The sequence below is a fragment of the Rhinolophus ferrumequinum genome, chromosome 8, assembly GCF_004115265.2.
Source record: "Rhinolophus ferrumequinum isolate MPI-CBG mRhiFer1 chromosome 8, mRhiFer1_v1.p, whole genome shotgun sequence".
NCBI lineage: Eukaryota > Metazoa > Chordata > Mammalia > Chiroptera > Rhinolophidae > Rhinolophus > Rhinolophus ferrumequinum.
The window spans coordinates 94,769,111-94,791,454 of record NC_046291.1 but is presented as its reverse complement, the minus strand read 5'-3'; the positions used below and the strand labels follow the sequence as shown (position 1 = coordinate 94,791,454).

At 36.1% G+C, this 22,344-nt stretch overlaps 1 protein-coding gene and 1 pseudogene across 4 annotated transcripts in view; both read left to right on the top strand.

Annotated features, from left to right (window-relative positions):
- Positions 1-22,344, top strand: part of CNTNAP5 (contactin associated protein family member 5) — a 769,018-nt gene that overhangs the window by 371,377 nt on the left and 375,297 nt on the right. For all 4 annotated transcript variants that reach the window (XM_033111359.1, XM_033111357.1, XM_033111358.1 and 1 more), the window contains exon 7: positions 15,585-15,728. In XM_033111359.1, coding sequence (XP_032967250.1) covers positions 15,585-15,728 — 144 coding nt within the window. The remainder of the gene's footprint in view (positions 1-15,584; positions 15,729-22,344) is intronic.
- Positions 7,879-10,589, top strand: LOC117025919 (39S ribosomal protein L45, mitochondrial-like; annotated as a pseudogene).

The following is a 22,344-nucleotide window of genomic DNA, read 5'->3' as shown; positions in this document are numbered from 1 at the left end:
GGGAATATTTACACCATGAATATTGTCAAATATAAGTCAGAGTTTGATTTATTGTTTTGTTGATTGAGTAGATCCGTGATGGGCAAACTACAGATTGTAGGCCAAGTCTGGCTTCAAGCCTGTTTTCCTCCAGCCTGTATGTTAAGAAAAATGTGTACATTCATAAAGAGTTATTAAAGAAATTAAGAAATATAAAAAAGAATATGGGACAGAGACTGTATATGATTCCAGACAAAAGAGTTCAGTGAAAAATCAACAAAAGCATTCTATAACAATCAATTGGTTATATGGAATTTGCAATAAATATTATTGTATGTTATTATTTTTGAATTGTATTTGCACATTGTTTATGTCAGTAAAATAATCTGATGTTTGTACAGATGCACATGTATACACACACGTACATGTCTGTGTGTTGGGGGGTACCGTGAATAGCCAACTTTTAAGCCTTTATCAATACAGCACTTGAGGCAGGGGATAATGAGATAAAACATAAGAATGAGGGAAGACCCAGGTGATGATAGGCCATGGGGATCATATTAAGCAACTTAGACTATGGGGGATGAGGAGCCACAATAGGATTTTTTTTGCAGGGTGGTGACATGATGAGTTTTACACTAGTAATTCTGAATGTATGTTTCATCAGCCATCCCAATTAGTATCCTATGGAAATTTGTTAAAAATGGAAATACTCGGGTCCCACCCAAACCTACTGATTCAGAAATTCTGGGACAGGGGCTCAAGAACCTGTTTTTAAAAATCCTCCAGGTGAGTCTGTTGTACCCTAACATTTGAGAACCACCATTTTAGAGCAGTTCTTCTGAAGAAGTTACTCTGTAGTTTAGACTTATGGGTAGGTGGAAGGAGGGGGTTACTGGACAGATGGTTGAAATCCTGTTAGGAGACAATTTCAATTACTTGTGGGATACAGAATAGAAGAGGGAGGTGGAGATGAATAATTGAAAACTTAAGATCTGACATTTTTTATTCAGTCACTATCATGAGTATAAGAAATATTTTCTCTTTTGATCCTCACACTAGTTTAGAATACCGTTGATAAGATATGCCATTCATTAACTTTGAAAGAGAATTTGTCACTCTGACTCAGAATGCAGGATACACTGGAGATTTTTTTAGAGTTGCCGATAACACTGTCAATTGTTCTCATTCGTCAACTTTTTGTAAATGATTGAAAAAACAAAAAAATACACACAATGTTGGGATTGTCTTAAAGCAAAGAGACACTTTTTTATGAACTTGAGGACAATGAAAAACATAAAATCATTTTATGTCTCAGTATTTCCCCAAATACCTTACCTCTAATGGCATAAGAGATGGTTCTAAATTTCACCTATCGTGTTTCCCTGAAAATAAGACCTATCTGGACATAAGCTTAAAAATTATTGTTAGATCAGGCAACTACCATGTTTCCCCAAAAATAAGACCTCATCTTATTTTCATCAACTCTAATGCACCTTTTGGAGCAAAAATTAATGGAAAACCCGGTCTTGCATTATGTTATATAAGACCCGGTCTTATAGTAAAATAAGACCTGGTATTATGTTACATTATATTATATTATGTTATGTTAGATTAGATTATATTAGATTAGATCTTATATTATATTAAAATAAGACCGGGTCTTATATTAATTTTTGCTCCAAAAGGTGCATTGGAGCTGATGAAAATAAGATGAGGTCTTATTTTGGGGGAAACATGGTCATTGCCTGATCTAACTTTAATTGTGAAGCTTACGTCCACCTGCCTGTGGTCTCCTGTGTAGGGAATCTTTATGGAATCACAGCTGCATACCATTAAAGTGAATATCAGTATTTTGGGACAGAAATCCAATGAAGTCATTCAATCTATGAAGTTGGAACAGATTTTTTTCAGGAAATGTCCGAATTTCTTGGTACCTCATAAAAAGTATTTCCTAGGGAAGAAACAAACCTTGAGATGTTCCCATGAAGCAACCTCTGCTTCACAGAATTCAAGCCCCTTCCAGAGTGTGCAGCCAGCTTCCTCCAACGTTAATAAAAGAAGACAGATTGACTGTAACAGTGACATTAGATGTTTGCTTTACTGGAATGCAAGAGACATGTCACAGAAGTCCCCAGAACAACTGGAGTTCTCCAGCCTTTGAAAATTAAGCTTGGAGAAGAAGAGCACTGGGGACAGGAGTCTTGTGTTGTAATCATTTTACAACTAGCTAGTTGTATAAATCTGGAAATGAAGACTCTAAACTTTCGTGACTCAGAAGCAATATTAGCACCTTTAATGGAAGCAATAGAGTTATGTCACATATCTAAATATATGGTTAATTTTATAAAAATATGGTTCATTAATCAGAATCCACATTATTGAGTTGATTTCTGCCATGTCACCATATGTGCACATATGAGCCCTGGACACCACCAGCTAGAAGGATGACTGAATTCAGGTTCTGGGTTCCAATGACTCATTGTCAAAACATATACTGCTGTTCTAGAGCTGCACCTTATCAAATTCTGCATCAAGGCTAATTATAGAAATCAATGTTTCTTTTGAAATTTCACATGCTATGATAATATTTGGTAAGAAAATATGGTGGTTTTTATCCCTCCATCATAGAGTACCTTAAGGATATCAACTAAGTGGCATATGACTTTCTATGAGGCCGTCTACACATTAGGGTATATGCAGTTGTCTGCTTCTCCTCCCTCTTAGAAGTTGAAAACAGACACGGGCTCATAGAATATTTTGTCAAAAAATAAAAACAGAAAGAATATACGTCTTTGCTTTTCATTGGAATGTCATCCCAGCTCACATCATTAAGTCCATATGACTTTCTCTAAATGCTGTGAGAAAGACTATAGCAATTCCCTCCATTTCCGGCCCAGAGCAGAAGGGCTTTCGAAGAGATTTTTAAGATCTTAGAGATCCCATTTATCTGAGATCCTTGTAATCCAAGATGTTTTTTTCTTACCAAGAGCACTTAGTGATCCTCTTTAGCATATCTGTGTTAGAAGCACCAAAACTATTGAAAACATATTTTCACAATATATGATTCACATGACATCCATCATGTTATAAATACTGAAAGTCATTTTACAAAATAACAAATACATATTTAATAAGACTTCTTAGTAAAAAAAACAAACTAGATTAAATCAAACCGTATATTATCCATATATATATATATATATATATATATATATATATATTTTCTTCAAAAATTTTTTATCAAAGTTTTGAAGAAAATGTGAGATAGTGTTTTTACAATTGAATATTGAGGAAAGTCCTTCTAAATATAACATAAAATTTAAAAACCTGGAAATATAATTTATATATATGTGTGTGTGTGTGTATGTCTATATATATATATATATATATATATATATATATATATATATATATCCTCATGAACTTCCACAAAAATGCATATGTAATGACATCACTCCCCCAAATAACTCGAAAACATACTTTAAATGTTAATAAATAAAAACCTCCTACACATTATTTTTAAAGGTAATCCAATGGAAAAATAAGTAAATAACATAAATATATTAAAAAGTACAAATTGCTCCCAAGTATATGAAAAGATGCTCAACCTCACTCAAGAAAAGAAATGTAAATTCATGGTAGAATGATATTTTTAACTTATATTGCAAAGACCAAAAACTGTATAATGTTGGCATGCGCATGAAGAAAACAAAGTATTTCATACATTGTTTGCGGTACTGTAATTAATACAATATTATAGAAAGGGCAACATCATTTAAAGTTGGAAACACATGCTCTTTGACCCAACGACTCTGTTTCTAGCAATTTATCCTATAATTATACACAAATATGTGCAATTGGCAATATTTTAGGAATGATGGAAAATTGGAAATTTCCCAAAAGTTCACCAAAAGGGGGTTGATTAAAAATTATCTTAGTTCACAGTGAAACAATTCTGCCAGGGTGCCTGGTGACCTCACACTATCCATGTACTGTGTTTCCCCGAAAATAAGACCTAACCGGAAAATAAGCCCTAGCATGACTTTTTCAGGATGACATCCCCTGAACATAAGCCCTAATGTGTCTTTTGGAGCAAAAATTAATATAAAATCCAGTCTTATTTTCAGGGAAACATGGTAAGTCACCCACGACATGTGACCCAGCTCTTGGCAGGGCACCTGTGATTCTCCTGAAACACAAGTGAGTGGTGGTCTAAAAGGAGTGGCACCGAGTCCATCTCCCACGCGCATCCTGCCCATGTGAGGTTGTTACAGTGCAGTTTCTCATCACCTCCTAGGTTCTGATGAGGTTTTCCACTCTGCGCTCAGAGAATGGAGCTGCACCACATAGAATTGCTTACCTGTCTGGAATTAGATCTCCATCCAGCAACAGGGCCTCCCACAGCTAGTGCCGTGGTCATCTGACCTATTTTCTTTCGGTGTTCTCATTTTTGTTATTTTCAGTATTTTCATTTTGAGGCAGGCACCAAGTGCAGCTGCAGAACTCGGCCACTCCTCCCTTTGCTGTCTGTATGATTCATAAACCATGTGAATCTAAAAGTGGCTCCTTTACTTTTACTAGCCCGTCAAGCAGGCCTTGGCCTTGGGTTCACCTTATTCTGTGTGCATGCTTGAGAATCCCGTACAGAAGTATTATGCACCCATTTAAAAGAATGAGGCAGCTCTATGTATTCTGATGTGAACCATCTCCAATATAAATTGTTAAATGAAACTAAAAATCCATGTGCATTGCATATAAACACTACCTGAGTTTAAAAAATAGAAAAGAATCTATAGACTTAAAAGCATAGAGACATATAAAAATCTTTGGAAAAATGCTAAAGAGATGGATAAGGCAAGTGATGAGAGTAGCATCAAGGAAGATGGAAACCTTACTTTTTGCTATACTGTTTTTAAAAGTTTCGAAATTTGCATAACATGCAAAAAAGTATTTTAAGAAGAAACTGAGGCAATAGAATACATAACTTAAAAGATATTTCTTATATTTGCTTCTAAAATTACATCCTGATTTATTTTTATTCTTAGTCTTTTCCAAAAACACTATCACTTTATAGTGTTATTAAATTTACTATTAATCAACTCTTTCATCATCTTCACCCTAACCATAGAATTTAAGCTCATCATAGGGCTAGATGTTTTCTTTTTTATTTTAATTAATTTCTATAGGATTATATCTAATACATAAAACATACTCATTAAATATTTGTTAAGTAAATGAAGGAAGTTTCTTTTTGTGAATTATAAAAGATAACAATTCATGCCTACTTTTCTTCCCAGTAGAAATTCCTAATAGGTCCCCTGTGCTCAGAAGCCACACCTTGCTGCCACCCTAACTTTAGGTGCCATTGTCTAATGAACATTTCTCTTAGATCTTAGACATGATGAAAGGCCTGGCCAGGCGTCATATGGCTATTTATCTGGTGATCGAAATAACTACAGATCACTAAGGAGAGTGCTTTCCAGAGCGGGTGGTAGTATAATTATGATTGATCCTTTTTTCCTTTGTAAACTCAGTTGCAAGGCTAAAGTAGAATGCCTACATGGAAGGAAAGAAATGGAAGAAAGTAAAATAAGAAAAAGAAAAATGAGTAGATTCAAAATGAAAATAAGGAGGCAAAAATGGAAGAAAAAAGGTTTTATTTTGAGTGGTATTTTGTACTTTTGTTTAATACCTTAATGAACATTGTGAGGGAGATTTTTATGTCCTATAGCACATACAGAAAAGTAAGACAAGAGAGACTGAGCAGTCCCCATCCGTTTTCCACAATAGCTAGAACAAGAAAAACAGGATTTGAGCCCAGGTCCCTGTAGCCATTCTACTTGAGATCCTTCTGGTAACCAGGCATCTCTCTGAAGGAAGGTTAATCCCTCAAGATATAATCCCACAAGATATAAGATATAAGCTGCCTGAATACAAGATTTGATACCAAATTATTTGGGGCCATTTTTGTTACCAGTTTTAAATATAAGGTGTGATTGTGGACTTGCTACGTTTATGTTTGCCCAAGTTTTGTAACAGTGAAATGTAATATAAACACGTCTCTTACATGTATATTGAGAGTAAACTAAGTGTGTGGAACATGACGAGGGAATATTTTATTACCAATATTATACACAGAAAGTCATTATTTTAATGAGCATGAACTAAAAACTGTATAAAATTTTTTGTTTTATTTTAGCTATTAGGGGGAGTAGTAGGTTTTAACTCTCTAATAAGACACTTTGAAGCTGGCTTAATTTGGGCTAAATTATTGTGACCATCAGTAAAATATTACAAAGTTAGCCAGGCTCCACTGGAATATGTGTAGGGCCTAAGGCAAGAGTGCAAATGGAGTCCCACATACCATAAGTCTAAATATTTGAAGTGTTAAAAACACGCTAACAAACTGTAGAATAAAATATGCTCTTTTCTCCTACTTTGACAAATGGACCTTGACAAGCATATCCCATGTGTCCAAGCCCTGTCCACACTGGAAATAGCTGTCCTCTGGTCATTCCTCAGCCCTATGGGCACAAGGTCTACCCTCGGGAGGACACACAGGGACCAGAACAGTTCAGGACCTTAAAGGAGTTTCTGAGCTGTTTTCGGAGGAAGCTCTAGGGTGTTGTGCAGGAAGATCATGGTTTAGAAAGGTGCTGCCAGCTCCCTACAGTTCTTACCCTTGGCTTGCAAATACAGCCCCACTAATGAGGCAAGATGTGCCTGGAGGAGGGCCAGAATGGGGCCCTTTAGGGTATCAGTCTTTGGAAGGAGCCCATCTTACCTGGGTGTATGGGGGATACTGAAATTAGGATTTCCAATGAGCTTCTTGCTTGAATATTGAAACATATATGATTTAACCCATTATGTAAATAACGTACAGTAAAACTATCATAAATTTATTCAGACAAATATGTGTATATATATATATATATATATATACAAATATATATAATGGGTACATGTTGAACCAATTAGGCTGTGTCTACATCTGATTTCTGTGAGTCTGTAAAAAGATGCCCATTTAGAGATAGAAACCAGAGGCTAGCAATTGACCAGATCTGGGCCAGGAACATCAATAACAATAATAAAAAAGGTGGCCTAGATACAGCCCCTGGTGCAAAACCTGCTGGTAACTTGAGAACATGCAGTTGCTGTGGCAGAGAAAAAAGGAGGAGCTGACTTATGCTGTTGAGAAAATATGAATGGTTTCTGCTGCGATAATTGTGTATCATCTCTCCTTTTCTTCCCCGCTGGGGGACTGCAGAAAACTCACCAAATGGTGATAAGGGACTTTTAGTTTTAAAAATGGGAAAGTTTCAGGCAAACTGGGACACATAGTTCACCTTAGCCTGGGGCCTGATTCACTGAGAGGGTTATTCTATAAACCAGAAATAGAAGCAGCTGGAAGCCAGGCAGTGTGTGCAGTGGGTAAGCTATGGCGCTCTAGACTGAAGGGCTTGGAGTTCCAGCAAGTCCACCTCTTGGCTGTATGGCTTTAGTCAAGCTGCCAAACCTGTGTATGCCAACATTTTTGGTTTGTTTCACCGTTAAAGTAGAGTAAATAATAATATCCAAAAGTTAGAAAAAAAATAAGGTCTAAGCAGAATGTCCAGTGTATAAAACTAATCAATATATGTCACTATTTATGTCACAATATATGTCACAATATATGTCACTAGTTATTGCTAAAATAAAACCTTGTGTGAGAGAGTGCTGAGGCCAAGTCCAACTGAAGTATAAGGGGCAACAGTTGTGCTTTGGTCTGAAGCCAGTGCCAGAGCAGAGGGGTGGATGTGGACCTGCGGATCAGGCAGGAAGAATGGGTGCCACAGAGGTGCCTGATATCAACAGGAGGGCTGTTGTGATCAGTGCTTCCTTGGATGGTCCTGGGACATGAGGTAGGAAACATGGGTGTTCGTTCATAAGGCACTTGGTATCAATGAGAAGGGTTGTGAGATCAAGGTTTTGTTTTTTGTGTTTTTTAAAAATCATTTTAATTCATGCTAATATTTAAAAATCAAGAGATTTGACAAGAAAATTGGGATTTCTGGTCTCATTTGAAATGGCACAAATTCATCAACCTTTGACAGCATTCCTCCAGAAGGGCCATGAACTACCTCTCCATCTGGCTCAATAAACACCAAACCAGTGCAAGTTTTAAAAGTTTCAAGAAGACAGTCATTTAGATCCTTTTCACATATACGTTCTATTACAAAGTGGACTATCAGAGCAGACGTGAGACATATTGACAAATGAGAAACTTCAGAAGTCTCAGAGATGTTAGTCAGACAGAGAAAGGAATCCAGAGCAGGAAGAGTCCCAAATTTAAACGGGGCCAGATAAGGAGGAATGAGCTCATTGCCATGAAGTAACATCAAAGATTGAAAAAGAGACAAGCAAATGCCAGAGAAAAGAAGAATGAGATGAAAGAAGAGAGAGTGGCAGTTTCTGTGACCTCATACATTTAACATCAAAGCAAAATTTCTCCTGGCTTTCATCCACTTGGAGACCACCTGTGATACTATCACACCCATCAGGTTACCCGATGGACTATGCTGCCGGACACACCGAGACCGAGTGAAACTTGACAACATAACGCCTGCACTTTTATGACCACTAAGTTGAGTGAAAGGCATCATGCAATTTCCCAACAGCAAATAAACAAGACAAGTAAGAAAAGAAAGCAACTGAATTGACAAAAAAAAGGACAATAAAGCAAAATCAGTTTTAGAATAAAATTGCTAGTGTTCTGTTTTGATTCAATGCACCAAATATTTGTTGGATCTATTATGTTTGAAATACACCTCTTGTACTAAATATCATTACTATCTGCCCCATGATTAAATGTGCCGGAGACTGAATAGAAAGGCAAAAGTCATCACCAGCAGCCTAATCCTAGACAGACAATTTAAGGAATAAAGAGGTTCATAGAATGTAGAACATAGTCAGGTCTGGCTTCATAACAAAGACTGATTCAAGGACATTCATTAAAGTATAAAGGAAATACATGGGCAGTTATAAACACAATAGTGATATGTGAGGCAATAAAAATAGCAGTTTATACAGCACAGCAATTACAGTAAATGAAAAGAGCTCCCATAATTTTAAGATAGAAATTTAGGAAATCAAACAAACAAACAAAAACAACACTTTTTCAAATGATGACTGAATAAGAGGAATGCAGAAGGACATAAACCTGAGAAGATAATCTTCCTCCTTGAAGAACAAGTAATACAAAATTTTATATTCAACTGTATAATTGCTAGCTTTCCTAAATTTGAAAAAAAAAAAACAAAACAAAATGAAAAAACAACATTGGAAATATACAGTGATCATAAAATTATAGCAAGGCCTCTCTCAATATCTTTTTCTTTCTCTTTCAACATAAATATGAAACTAGAAATGACCAATGGGCCTTTTTAAAGAAGCACACAACATATTTAGTTCCAGCTTTCTGAAAACCAGGACAGTTATAGAGGATTTTGGGGAAAAGTTTGTTCATTAATTTGAAAAAAAAAATCACAGTTTAATTGCTATTTATATAAAATATCGATATGAAACATTGCAACCTTCAGCCTGTAAAATATTAGGAAAGTTACTATCCATATAGTTTTTATTCAGATGTTATTGGAAATAATAGCAATACCCTTTTGGAAGAACCTCTGAACTGTGAAGTTGCTGCCAATAAGAACAATCGTACCAAAGCAGACACTCGGCAGGATCCAGTCTAAATGCTGCAGGTTTAGGATGCCGCGGGGTTGTTTTGCTGAGACAGAGCTTTAGGATGGTGGTCTCAGCAGCCAGTCCTGGTGATTCAGTCCATGGCTGTAGTTTCAGTGTAAAAACGTTTCATACCACCTACTTATGAACCCAAATGCAAACCAGAAGAGGAGTTTATAGAGTACACCTGGAAAGCAGGACTGGTCATTCCTCCAGAATGGTTGGAACGTCCTGTACATCTGACCTGTACAGCTGGTATCTCTGATGCTTGTGTTCCTCCAGAGGGGGATGCTCGGGTGCCATCTCTTTCAAAGGAAGGACTGGCACAGAAAACTGAGCGATGGAAGAAAAATGTGGTATTACAATTGTCAACATGGAAGATAAGACAATACGATGCTAATTTTAAAATAAGGGACTTCCCTGAAAAAGCTAAGGATATCTTCATTGAAGCTCACCTTTGTCTAATCAACTCAGACCATGACTGACTTCATACTTTGGCAACTGAAAACCGTTTTCCAGACTTGGTCTGGGACATCAAATATAAGACTGCTGGAGCTTTGTAGAATCTTTAGAGCCACCCCAAGTGGTCCGGGTTCGCTCTCCAGTGCTGAACCAGAGCAACATATGTGGCCAGGTCACCATCATACATATACCCGGCAGACTTTGGCCATCTGTGACCAGTTTGGCAGATTAATGTATGGACAGGAAGACATGCCCAAGGATGTCCTGGAGTATGTTGTCTTAGAAAAGCACCTGACAGACTCCTGTGAGAGCTGGAGAATGCACGGCAAGATGACCCCCCATAGACATCCCCTGAGCAACCCATCATTCAGACAGTAATGATCCCTGGCCACCACAGAAGAGCCAGAAGGAGAGGCCCATAAGCCCCAGCTAGCCTGATAGCAAAAGTGACCTCGGAGGTGAAGCATGGCTGATGAGGTGTCTGGGAGCTGTGAAGTCATCCATCTTCCTCATGCAGTAGAAAGAGCTACCTTTGTTCTCTCAGAAAATATCAATAAATAATAAAAGTAAATAAATGCTTCAGGTTTAGGAGCTCTTTAATTCTCATATTAGCTCAGTCAAGCTAAGTTATTTATGTACATTTTACATATGAGGAAAATGAATCATAACGAGTGAGGTATTTTGCTCCAAGTCCCACAGAAGGTGCCAGTCCGATCTGTGTTTGAATACACCCAGAACAGCTCCTGAGATGCTGCTTTTGACATTTCACTGTAAAAAAGTAAAAGATGGGTGCTGGCATAACTCACAAATGTATGTGCACAGTCCATAAGGAAAAAGTGTTTACTGCTTTTGGATTGGTTGTGGGCAATGGTCCACAACGTTCATGAGTAAGCAAGATGGGTGGTATCTGAGGGTGGCTGTTCCTTCTAGCTAACAGCTGACATAGCTTCCTGGAAGTTGATTCAAAGTCTCAACATACATTCCAGAATGTGAGGTGTCTTTTGTTCGTTTCTGCCTATAGCTCTCTCTCCCAGTCGACAGCCCGCTGTAATTTAATTTAGGACATCTCAGAATATTTCTCTTGTCAATATGGAGCAAAATGTTCCATTCTGACTTATTTGATAGTGAACTGAATCTGTAATTCAGTAATATAATCATAATTTCAAATTCTCAACTACTTTAAAACTTTAAAAAATATAAAGCAGGTTGAAAATCTGTGCTCACACTCAAATGTGCAGAAATGCAATATTCCTTTTCTCCAACTGAGTTTGATATGCTCATCAGCCCTCACTTCCCCTGGTGGCAGAAGAATATAATCTTGATGATGAATGATACCCAGTTAATACCTATTTAAAACAGTGTGCTACCGAGTAAATGTGTGCTATATTGAGGTTTCCTCTTTCCCCATCTAATTTTCTTTTTCCTGGTTAGGTCCCTGGCTGTGTGGGTTGGGTATTGTTTTGTGTAAGGGAAGCTGCACATGGGAATTCTGCAGCTGCCGTCCATAGTACCTGCCATAGCCTCATGGCTGCAAGGTCTAGTGACTTCGACTTTCTCAGACCTTCAATCCAGCTACCAGCTCTTTACACATTTACTGGTAGCCTTGGTTCACCTATATTCCCCTACCCTGCTCTCATCGGTCTGTGGGGGATAGGGATGGGGTCCTCAGCAGCCTACTGTCCACTATGCTAGAGTGACCAGGTCATTCTGAAGCAATTTTCATACATTGTATGTTGCCACTTCCTTTAGCCACTGCTAATCTGTCTTCCTTCCAGCAAAGTTTTGCTCTGGGGCCAGGATGAACTTCAAGCATCTCTAATACGCTTGCAGCCATCATGCCTATGAAAATCGGAGGAGAAATAACCATGTTTTCCAAAATCTCTGTGACCTCTACCCACATCCACCCAAATCTTAATAGGGTTTCAATCTCCCAGAGAGAACCAAAGAGCGGGTCCACACTGCTAACTCTACCCTTGTCTCCACCAAATTTCTCTAAACATCCACTATTCAGACTAGAAAGAGTTTTTGTTCTCAATGTGATGAGAAATTGTAATTTTGTGATATTCAGTATCCTCCATACTGTTTGACTTCTTTAAAAAAATCTCTCCACCCCAAGTCCTTCAAACACTTTTTTTGCTGTTGAAAAGAAAGTGTTTCTTCCCTTTCCCTCTTTCAAAAATATTGCCCTGTGACAAACGTCTTTCTAAATTACACCTGAGAGAAGTGGAGTGTTGAAAACATTTTTACAAATTGAGGAAGCTGACAGACATGAAAATGAAAAGAATACATTTGTATTATATATTTAAAATTATAAAAATGAACAAGAACAAAAATATGCACACATGTTTATAGCAGCTTATTGATAGCTGCCAAAACTTGGAAGCAAGGAAGATGTCCTTTAGTAGGTGAATGAATAAATAAACTGTGGTCCATCCAGACAATAGAATATTATTCAGCACTAAAAGGAAATGAGCTATCCAGCCATGAAAAGACAAGGCATAAAAAAGTTAAATCCACATTATTAAGTGGAAGAATCTAATACAAAAAGGCGACGTATTGTATGATTACAACTATATGAGATTCTGGAAAAGGCAAAACTATGGAGACAATAAAAAGATCAGTAGTTGCCAGGGATAGAGGTCAGCCAGGAAGGATGAATAGCTAGAGCACAGAGGATTTTTAGAGCAATGAAAATACTCTATATGATACAGTAATGGTGGATACATAGCCTTATACATTTGCTCAATGGAGTGTACAGCACCAAGAGTGAACTATAAGGTAAACTATGGACTTTGGGTAATTATGATGTGTCAAGATAGGTTCACCAATTTTAACAAAGGTACCACTCCAGTGAGGGATAGCAACAATGAGGGGGGCTGTGCATGTGTGAGGGCAGAGGGGATAAAGGACCCCTCTGTACCTTCCTCTCAATTTTGCTATGAACCTAAAACTGCTCTAAAAAAAACATAATCTTCCAACAAATAATAAGTAAAAGTAACAAATAGATAATAATATTTTTACATTACACATTTCATTTACACAATTTACAAGACAGAAATTAATCTTTTTTTAATGCAAATGACTCAAATTGAACATATTTGAATGCTGCAACAAATCAACAGGGAAGATCTTGCAAGTTATAAAAGAAATAATTCGCAAAATATTTGTGAAGTAATAGATTCATTGATGTTTTTTGCAGAGTATTTCCCAAGATATATGAGCTATTCTTAAATAGAGACAAAGACAAAACACTTAGTTTTTCTCAGAGACAAATCTAGACTTTATATAAATACTTGAATAAAAGAAGAAAACTATGTTTTAAACTATAAGCACATATATTTTAAGGTAAATGGAATAAAGTATGATTCAATTAAAGATAATCTATTAATTTATGATTTATTAGTATAATTCAACCCATCAGTAGTTTAAACATAAAATGCCCTGTATTCTTTCACGTGGAGTTTTGAGAAGCCAATTGATAAACTGAGCATTTATTTCTCATTTCAAACAAACAAACAAATAAATAAATAAATAAGCAAATAAGTGAATTGTATGTAAAATAGCAGTAGAAGGATACTTCTTTAATGAGCTGTGGTGTCAGAATCAGTATTATATGTTCTCGGGAACTATATTAAAAGTATTGTCTGTTTTTTAAGTTATATCCCATGATTATTATTTAATATTGCTTAAAAAGTTTTGGCTAGACTTTAGGAAGTTTTGACCAGGTCAATGAAATGATAAAATGTATATAAAAATTGAGTATAGAAAAGAATATTTTACCATCATATGATGATGTTTGAATATTTCCCCTAATGAAATTAGATAATAAGTATATTATTTAATATATAAATGTCTGGATTAAGAAAATAACAGGATGAGTAGTTAAGTCATATGTTAAAATGTTTATTTGATTAAAATAATTAATTTACAGTGTAAATTTTTAAAGTATGAAATTCACAAGAATTAATTTAATGATGAATATGTGAAGTAGGGAAAGAAAAATGTTAACCTTAGGTAAATGGCCTTACCAAAAATATTTGGAAAATGGAAAAAGACACTGGGCTGTTGTATAGGAAGATGAAATAGTTCAAAAAATCTATTTTTTCTTCAAGTAAATGTGTTAATGGAAATAATAAATTATCAATCAAAATTTCAACAGCTATTTTAAATAAAATTATTCTGAAATGAAACTTCGAAATACAATGGGCAACATATCAAATAATTATTTTGACAGAGTAAAGCAATAGTAAGTAAAAGTGGGCAGCAGGAATAATAATCGTTATTATATGTTACTGTGTATTCAGAAACATTTTTTTTTAAATTAGTGTGGAACTTACAAGAAAAAAAAACTAGACATATAGCAGTAGACTTATATCAGTTAGCTACTCATCAAAGTAGAGGACATCCTGATAGGGAGAACAAATCCTCCTGAAACACACCCGCTCTTCCATTATAGTTTAAGTACATGCTGAAGGCGTCATTTCAAAGCAGTGAAGAAAAACTCGGTTACTCATCAAATGGTGTTCAGAGAAACATAATTATAGAAACTAACTTGCTTCCTCTATACTAGGAAGAATATTCATAAGAGATCTGGTTTGTTTTTAAATAATATTTTCATTATAAAACTAATTTGTAGTAATTTTCACTGGAAAGGAAAGTGGAAAAGAAAACTAGTATCCCATAACCTTTCTAGAGACAACCACCATTTACAATTTCAGTGTATTTCCTCTAGTCACGTTGTAAGCACAATTTCTTACTGCTGACATCATACTTTACACCCAAATATTAACTTGTATTTTTCAATAAACATTACTCTTATCTCCCATTATCACTAATGTTTAATACCACTATTGACAACTAAGATTCTATCATATTACTTCTTGATTATTTCCTTTAAAACACTGTATGAACTATTTGAATTGTTTTCTATTTTTCATTTTTATAGCAAATAATTTGGGAATGACCGTGCACATAGGCTTTTTGGGTATGATGCTCTAGGTCTCACTATAGCTGAATAGAGGCATATTTTCTTGGTCCCTTGGCTTTAGTTTGGCCATATTCTCTCAGAGGTTTGCATCAGAGATAAATATAAATCTGTTTATTTTATTTTCCCTCCTCCTTCTCTAAACTACTGTTTTATTTAGTATTAAAAAGGTTCAGAAAGGAAGTGAAAAGTGTTGTAAACTCTTAAAAAGCAATCAATTATAGTTATTTTTATGTGAGCTAATCAGTATCCTTTTAAATGTGTAATCAAGTGGCATCTATAATTATTTGAACCACTTGGCTCATGCATACTCGTACAATTGAATCTACTGAAATGCACTTGCTTACTTTCCGTTCCTATTTCTTCAGAGCTTATAACTAAGTTTTTTTTTTTGTTTGTTTGTTTGTTTTTTTGTTTTCCCCTCCTCATAAAGCTTAGTTTTGGAGGAATTCCAGTACCAGGCAAACCTGGGACGTTTTTAAAGAAAAATTTCCATGGATGTATGGAAAATCTTTACTACAATGGAATAAACATAATTGACCTGGCTAAAAGACGAAAACATCAGATTTACACCGTGGTAAGTCAACATCTTCTTCAGCTTGACAGTTTCTAACCATTTGGGGTAAGTCTTACTTTACCCTTCCCAGCCTTGGTACCTCTTCATAGTGTGTTTATAGTGCTCTTTTGGAGGTCCCATCCGCCTCCCAGGCAAAATTGGAGAGGGAGAGGAAATGCAGGGACTGACTGGGTTAGCATGATTGCGTTATTGGGAGAAACAAATGCATTAGAGGTACCTAGGGAATCCCATGAGATTCTGGCTGAGTTGTGTGGCAGCTGTGGGTAAGGTTTGCAGTCTGCAGTGTGATAACGTGCCTCTCTTTATTACCTCTGAGAAATGAAACAATAGAACCTCAGATTCTATTGAATTCTATAGTTTGGGAATTATGTATTTGTCATCTTATTGCTGTTATTTAAAATAGGGCAATTTGAATGAGAGGTTTAACTTTTGGTGTTTTTGAGATTCCCTGTGCAGCACTTATCATGTTGGCAAGTTAAATATTTTTTAATTAATTACTACTATTTGTCTTCCCCAATAGACCATGCGTTTCATGAGGGCCAGGGCTGTCTTTTAATTTTTCATGAGTGCATTCGCAATACCTAGCAGAATGTCCTGTGCACGACTGATGCTCAATAATGGGAGTTGATATTTCCAACTATAATTGTGGATTTGCCTGTTTATCCATCCAGTTCTATCAGTTTTCGCTTAATGTATTTTAGAGGTTTGTTGTTTGGTATTTACACAGTGAAGATTGTTACGTCTTCCTCGTGCATTAGCCATTTTTATCAATATATAATGTTCTTCTCTGTCTATGATAACTTTCTTTCCTCTAAATTCAACTATACCTGATATTGAGATAAACATTCCTTCTTTCTTTCAATTAATGCTTGCATATCTTTTTTCCATTCTCTCATGTTTAATATCCCTATATTAATATACTTGAAGTGAGTTTCTTGTAGACAATAAATAGTACAGTCATTTTTAAAATTCACTCTGTCAATCTCTTTCTTTTAATTGGTGTATTTACCATTTACATTTAAATTTAGTTATTGATCTGTTAGAGCTCAAATGTATACTTTTTTCCTGTTTATTCTGTTTTTATTTCTTTTTTTCTCCACATTTCTGTATTTCTTGAATGATTTTCGTAATTCTACGTTGATATATCTAGTGCTTGAATGAAACTCTGTGTATAGCTTTTGTTAGTGTTTTCTTTATTATGTTATATATACATAACTTGTGACAGTTTAGTGATATTTCACCAATTTTAGTGAATTGTAGGAATCTTCCCTCCTTTTATGTTCCTTTACCTTTCCCTGTTAATTATATAATTATCTTAATTATTATTTATTCTCTATATATTTATAATTATATCAGTGTTATTTTTTTGCAACTGTCAAACATAATTCAGAAAATACAAGAGAAAAAGGGAACTGTGTTGTATTCACTTATTTTTTTGCTTATTGTTGTTCTTCCTTTCTTCCTTCTTAGGTACCTTCTTTTATAATTTTCTTTCTGTTTAAAGAATGTCCTTTAGCCATTCTTTCAGAGTGTGTGTGCTGGTGACAAATGCTCTTATTTTTCCTTCATCTTATAATGTCTTGATATCTCTTCTATTCTTGAAATATATGTTCCCTGGACGTAAGGTTCTGGGTTGACTGTTGTTTTCTTTCAGCACTTGAAAAATAATGGGCCACTTCCTTCTGGCCTCAATAGTTTCTGATGAAAAATCCATTGTTATTCAAAAAATTTCCCCATATAGATAGAATGTTATTTCTCTCTTAGTGCTTTTAATGTCTTGTCTTTAGTGTTTAGGAGTTTGACTCTGATGTGTCGTGGTATGGATTTCTCTGGGTTTAGTCTGTTTGAGTTTCACTCACTTTCTTGAACCTGTGGGCTTCTATCTTTCACCAAACCTGGGAAGTATTCTGCTATGTATTTCAATATATATATTTTTTAGCCTTCTGTCTTTCTATCTTTCTGAATGCCATAGATATGAATGTTAGATACTTTATTATACTCCCACAGGTTTCTGATCCACTCTCCTGCCTTGGTCTATTTGTCTGTTTTTTAGATTGGGTAATTTCTATTGCTAGAGCTTCAACTTTATTATTTTTCTTGTTCTTTTCATTCTGTTATTGTATCCAGTCATTATTATTATTATTATTATTATTATTATTATTATTATTATCTGATGTTGTGTTTTTCAGTTCCAAAATTCTAATATGGTTCTTCTTTACATGTTTCATTTCCTTGCTTAGACATTTTTATTTTTTACTGAGACTTTCTATTTTCTTTTCTTAAGTGTATAATTACTCCTTGAAGGATTTTTGTTATAATACAACTTAAAAATATTTGTTATAATGGCTACTTAAAGAGAATTCTAACATCTGTGTCATCTCAACACTGAGATGACAACACTTTTCATTCACTTTAATATCTTCCTGTTTCTCAGTATAACAAGAAAAATTTTGCTTGTAATCTGGACATTTTATGTATTATGTTATGATGAATCTTATTTAAATCTTCTGTTTTATCTGTCCTCTTCTTTTATCTGTCTTTTATCTGTCTGTTCAAGTAGGGGGAAAGGGCATTTTACCTAAATACTGCTAGGTGAGGGGTAGAATCCAGATTTCTCACTCAGCCTCCATTGACACCCAAGGGTAGGGAGCTCCTTGCTACTATTCAGTGTAGACAGATGAAAGCTCCAGCTCCGCATCCTTCCATGATTCCTCCCTGTCTGGGATGGGTAGGAAAGCCTCATCACTGCTGCCCATGTGACCTACAGTGACATCATAGTGTGTGTTTTCTGTGTGTGTGTGTGTGTGTGTGTGTGTGTGTGTGTCTGTGTGTTAGTGTGTGCGTGCACACGCCTTCATTATCACTGGGCAGTAGTAAAAGTCCTGACTTTCCATTAAGCCATCTCTGACACCATCCTTGCAGAGAGTGGTTGGGCTTCCTCATTACTGTTGAGTGGGAGTAGAAATCCAGGTTCCACTAGACACGTGGTCTCCATTGATACTACAGGGAGAGGCTTGGTATATCTAACAAGGGTTCAAGTCCAGGAGCCTTACTTAGTCTTTCCTGACACCACCCTTACAGGGGTCTCTAAGTAACTTGTTCCAGCATAGCAGGATAGTAGTGGGGCTATAGTTTTTTCTGTGGTGCTTGGCTGGCATAGAGCAGTTATTGTCTAGAGGTGTTCTGACTTACTGTGCTGCCCCCTTCCTGGTCCTCTAGTTAGAGAGAGCACGAATCAATAATAATAGTGAATTTCTTTTTTGTCTGCAACAGTTGCTCTGTCTGAGCTGCTGGCTCCTTCAGCAACAAGTCTAGGATATATAAGGCAAAAGGAAACTCTAGGGAACTCACCACTGTTGTTCCTTGAGTCTCAAGATCCTTATACATGCCGACTCTCTTCTCTCAACCATTCAGAATTTTCTTAGGTTTGTTTAATATAATATCCAGGGTTTTTTAATTGTGCTTAGTGGTAAAATAAGGAGAATCACACTGCATCACCTCCCCAGAAGCAGATGTCCCTGAAACTGATGTCTTTTAAAATCCATGACAAGAATGGCCCACCCTACCATTGACAGACAAAAGTTGATTCTCTTTGCAATGTAGTTATTGGAATATCTGGACAAACTATGGAATTTAAATGACCTTGGTATTTGTTTCCTTTGAAAAGTATCAGCTATAATGGGTATTTATATTTTGGGGTTCCAAATGTTAACCCCCTTTTTTTTTAAGTGGCCATTGGATTCCAAGGTGTTAGGCAGGCCTACTTGAGGGAAAACAACCATGGGTTAAAGTTTGTCAACATTTTAAAAGTTGTGTGCCAAATGTCTGACTCCTTTAGTTCTGAAGAGTACTGTGGTGCTAAGAGGTAGTTAACACCTGACTCTGACTCCGGTTCTAGGAGATCTAGAGACATTGCTTACCCATTCCTTGGCTCATTCATGACCGTTCTCCCAACCACCTGGGCTTAAGTTGTCTATCTCCTAATTAAACTAAGCACTTGCTTCCTAATGACATTTTTCTTGAGTCTAGGTCAGGAGACTTCAGCCTGGTAAGGTACTCGTGCCCATTCATTCCCCAATATTATTCCCAGGAAATATTTCATAATATACCAGTTCCAATGAGTTTAATCTGCTGACACCGTGGGATCACACAGTACTAAGAGTTTAGCTTAGATTCATGTTATGACCATCAACATACCTGAATGGCAGGGCAGAATTACCTGCCACTGCGCTACGAGACGGCAGAGCAAGGAGCTCAGTAAACATTGCTCGTGTCCGTTGTTCATAAACTGGGGCTTGAAGGTATGAGAGCCTGAGCCTTAGGTATAAATAACTAAGATCCCTATGGCAACACTCATAAAGGAAATCCCCAAACATATTATGTGTTAGAAAATATCTTTAATGTTGAGATATATTACATAAGGAACCGAGGACACAGAAAAGAAAGGAGAAGGGAGAACAAAGAGGAAAAACATAAATTTCTGAATATTGACAGCTTTTATCATCCCCTTTTCTGAGAGAATAATTAACTAAAATATTAGTAAACGTTTTGTTGATTTTAAACCACCATGGCACTTACCATGTATCTGAAGACTTTGCTAGCCTATTTATTCTTCAGAGTCGTAATTGGTGGTATCCTTAATATGAAGCTCAGAGAGAGAATACATTTAGCACTAATGTACTTGGAAAAAAATCTCAAGAAAACTGTTTTACTTTGTAGGTAGACAACCTTTAGTTTTAATCTTCATAATTTAAAATAGGGTGAACTTTATTTGTTTTCCAAATTGCTTTTATCATCTTGCTGACGTGCAAATTCATATCACTGCACACACGCACACACACGTATACCTAGTTTTTTTGTTTGTTTTGTTTTTTCTTTAGAATTCCATGTGGGAAGAAATGCTTTGCACTCTTAATTACAAGTACAAAGTCTTTATTCCCCTAGTCAGGTTTCCCAAACGAAACAGTATCAGCTAGAAAATCAGCTTTGCTCCAAGCCACCAAGTCACTGCTGTGCTAAGTGAGGACTTTTGAAGGGGATGATGCTTTGGTCCTTTTCCAGCTTGCACAGACTCTCTCACAGTTGTTGAGTCTTGGGGATTTCAGAGTTTAGGAGGAGACTCAAGGAATCAACAAATCAGGAAGCGAGTGTATGGTAGGTAATGTCCTTAAATTACAGAGTATGATTCGGGGCTCAAGCAAGCACCAGCTGTGACTTCCTCCAGCACATACCTCTCCATCAGGCTGCATTCAGGAAGCATCCCCCATTGTAATTTGTTATTTCCTTCTTGTGGAACCTGCCCACTCCCTGGAGATTTAACAGCTGTTCCATGGCGATAATTTGATTTAGTCTTTATAGATTGATTTGACTACAAGATGATCCTCCACATCCCTAAATGCAGTAAAACGAACAGCTTAAAATAGACATAAAAGTACCTCACTATTCTCCCTCAAATTTTTCATCCTATGCTAATACACTGCCATATAATAAACACTCAGAAAGTGAATGACCCATTGAAGTGTGTACACCGTACCTGTAATGTTGATTATTGTGTAAATAATATAAGAAATATAGTGCCCTGCTAGATTCCTGGAAATGATTCATTTCATACCTTCCACTACGTAAGACATGATGTTTTCTTTGAGTCCTCTTTTCTGAGTGTGCTATCACTTCTCCCAGAGGCAAGGAGAGTGATAAAGTTTTCTGGGAGTTGTCTGGAGTCTCACCCACTTATTTCATTGCAAAACTTAAAATGATTTTTTTTAATTCAAAAAAGAGACATACTGTGTTTCCCCAAAACTAAGACCTAACCGGAAAATAAGTCCTAACATGATTTTTTCAGTATGACATCACCTGAACATAAGCCCTAATGCGTATTTTAAAGCAAAAATTAATATAAGACCCGGTCTTATTTTTGGGGAAACACGGTAGTAGAAATGCTCATGTTAATTTACTTTTTCAATAGAAGGGGAGAAAAAAGAAAATGGTCAATATAAAGAATATGGTTACAGAATTGGCTTTGGAACTAATTGATCATGTCAGTTCACTTCTGTGCCTTTGTCTATAACTAATTAAAATAAAAAAATTGGATTGGCAATGGACAATACTAAGCATCTGTAATGATATCCCCACCCTCACAGCTGAAATTGCTAAACAATTGTAAAATGTGTTTCCACTCGTCCAGAGGGAAGCTTCACAGACTTCTCAACCCAGTGTTCCTGGCAGCACCGGAAGTAGCATAATGGTGAATAGACTGCTTAGTTTTCTAGTCCCCTATCCACACTCATTCAGCTGTGAGGCCTTAGGCAAGTTTCCAAACCTCAGTACCTTCATATGTAAAATGGGACAATTTTAATACCTACTTCAAAGTGTTACTGTGAAATGAAATATTTAAATGATATTAAATCACATTAAATATATGAAATGGGGACAATTATAGTACCAACCTCAAAGTGTTATTGTGAAAATCAAATATGTATGCTGCACTATGCAAGGTCCACAGTAAGTACTCAGTAAACTGAAGCTATAATTAAGTAAAATTTCTATCCATCCATTCCAATGAAGTTGGCATGTAAACCAATATTTATTTGTCATCACAGGGAGATAAATTAATGCG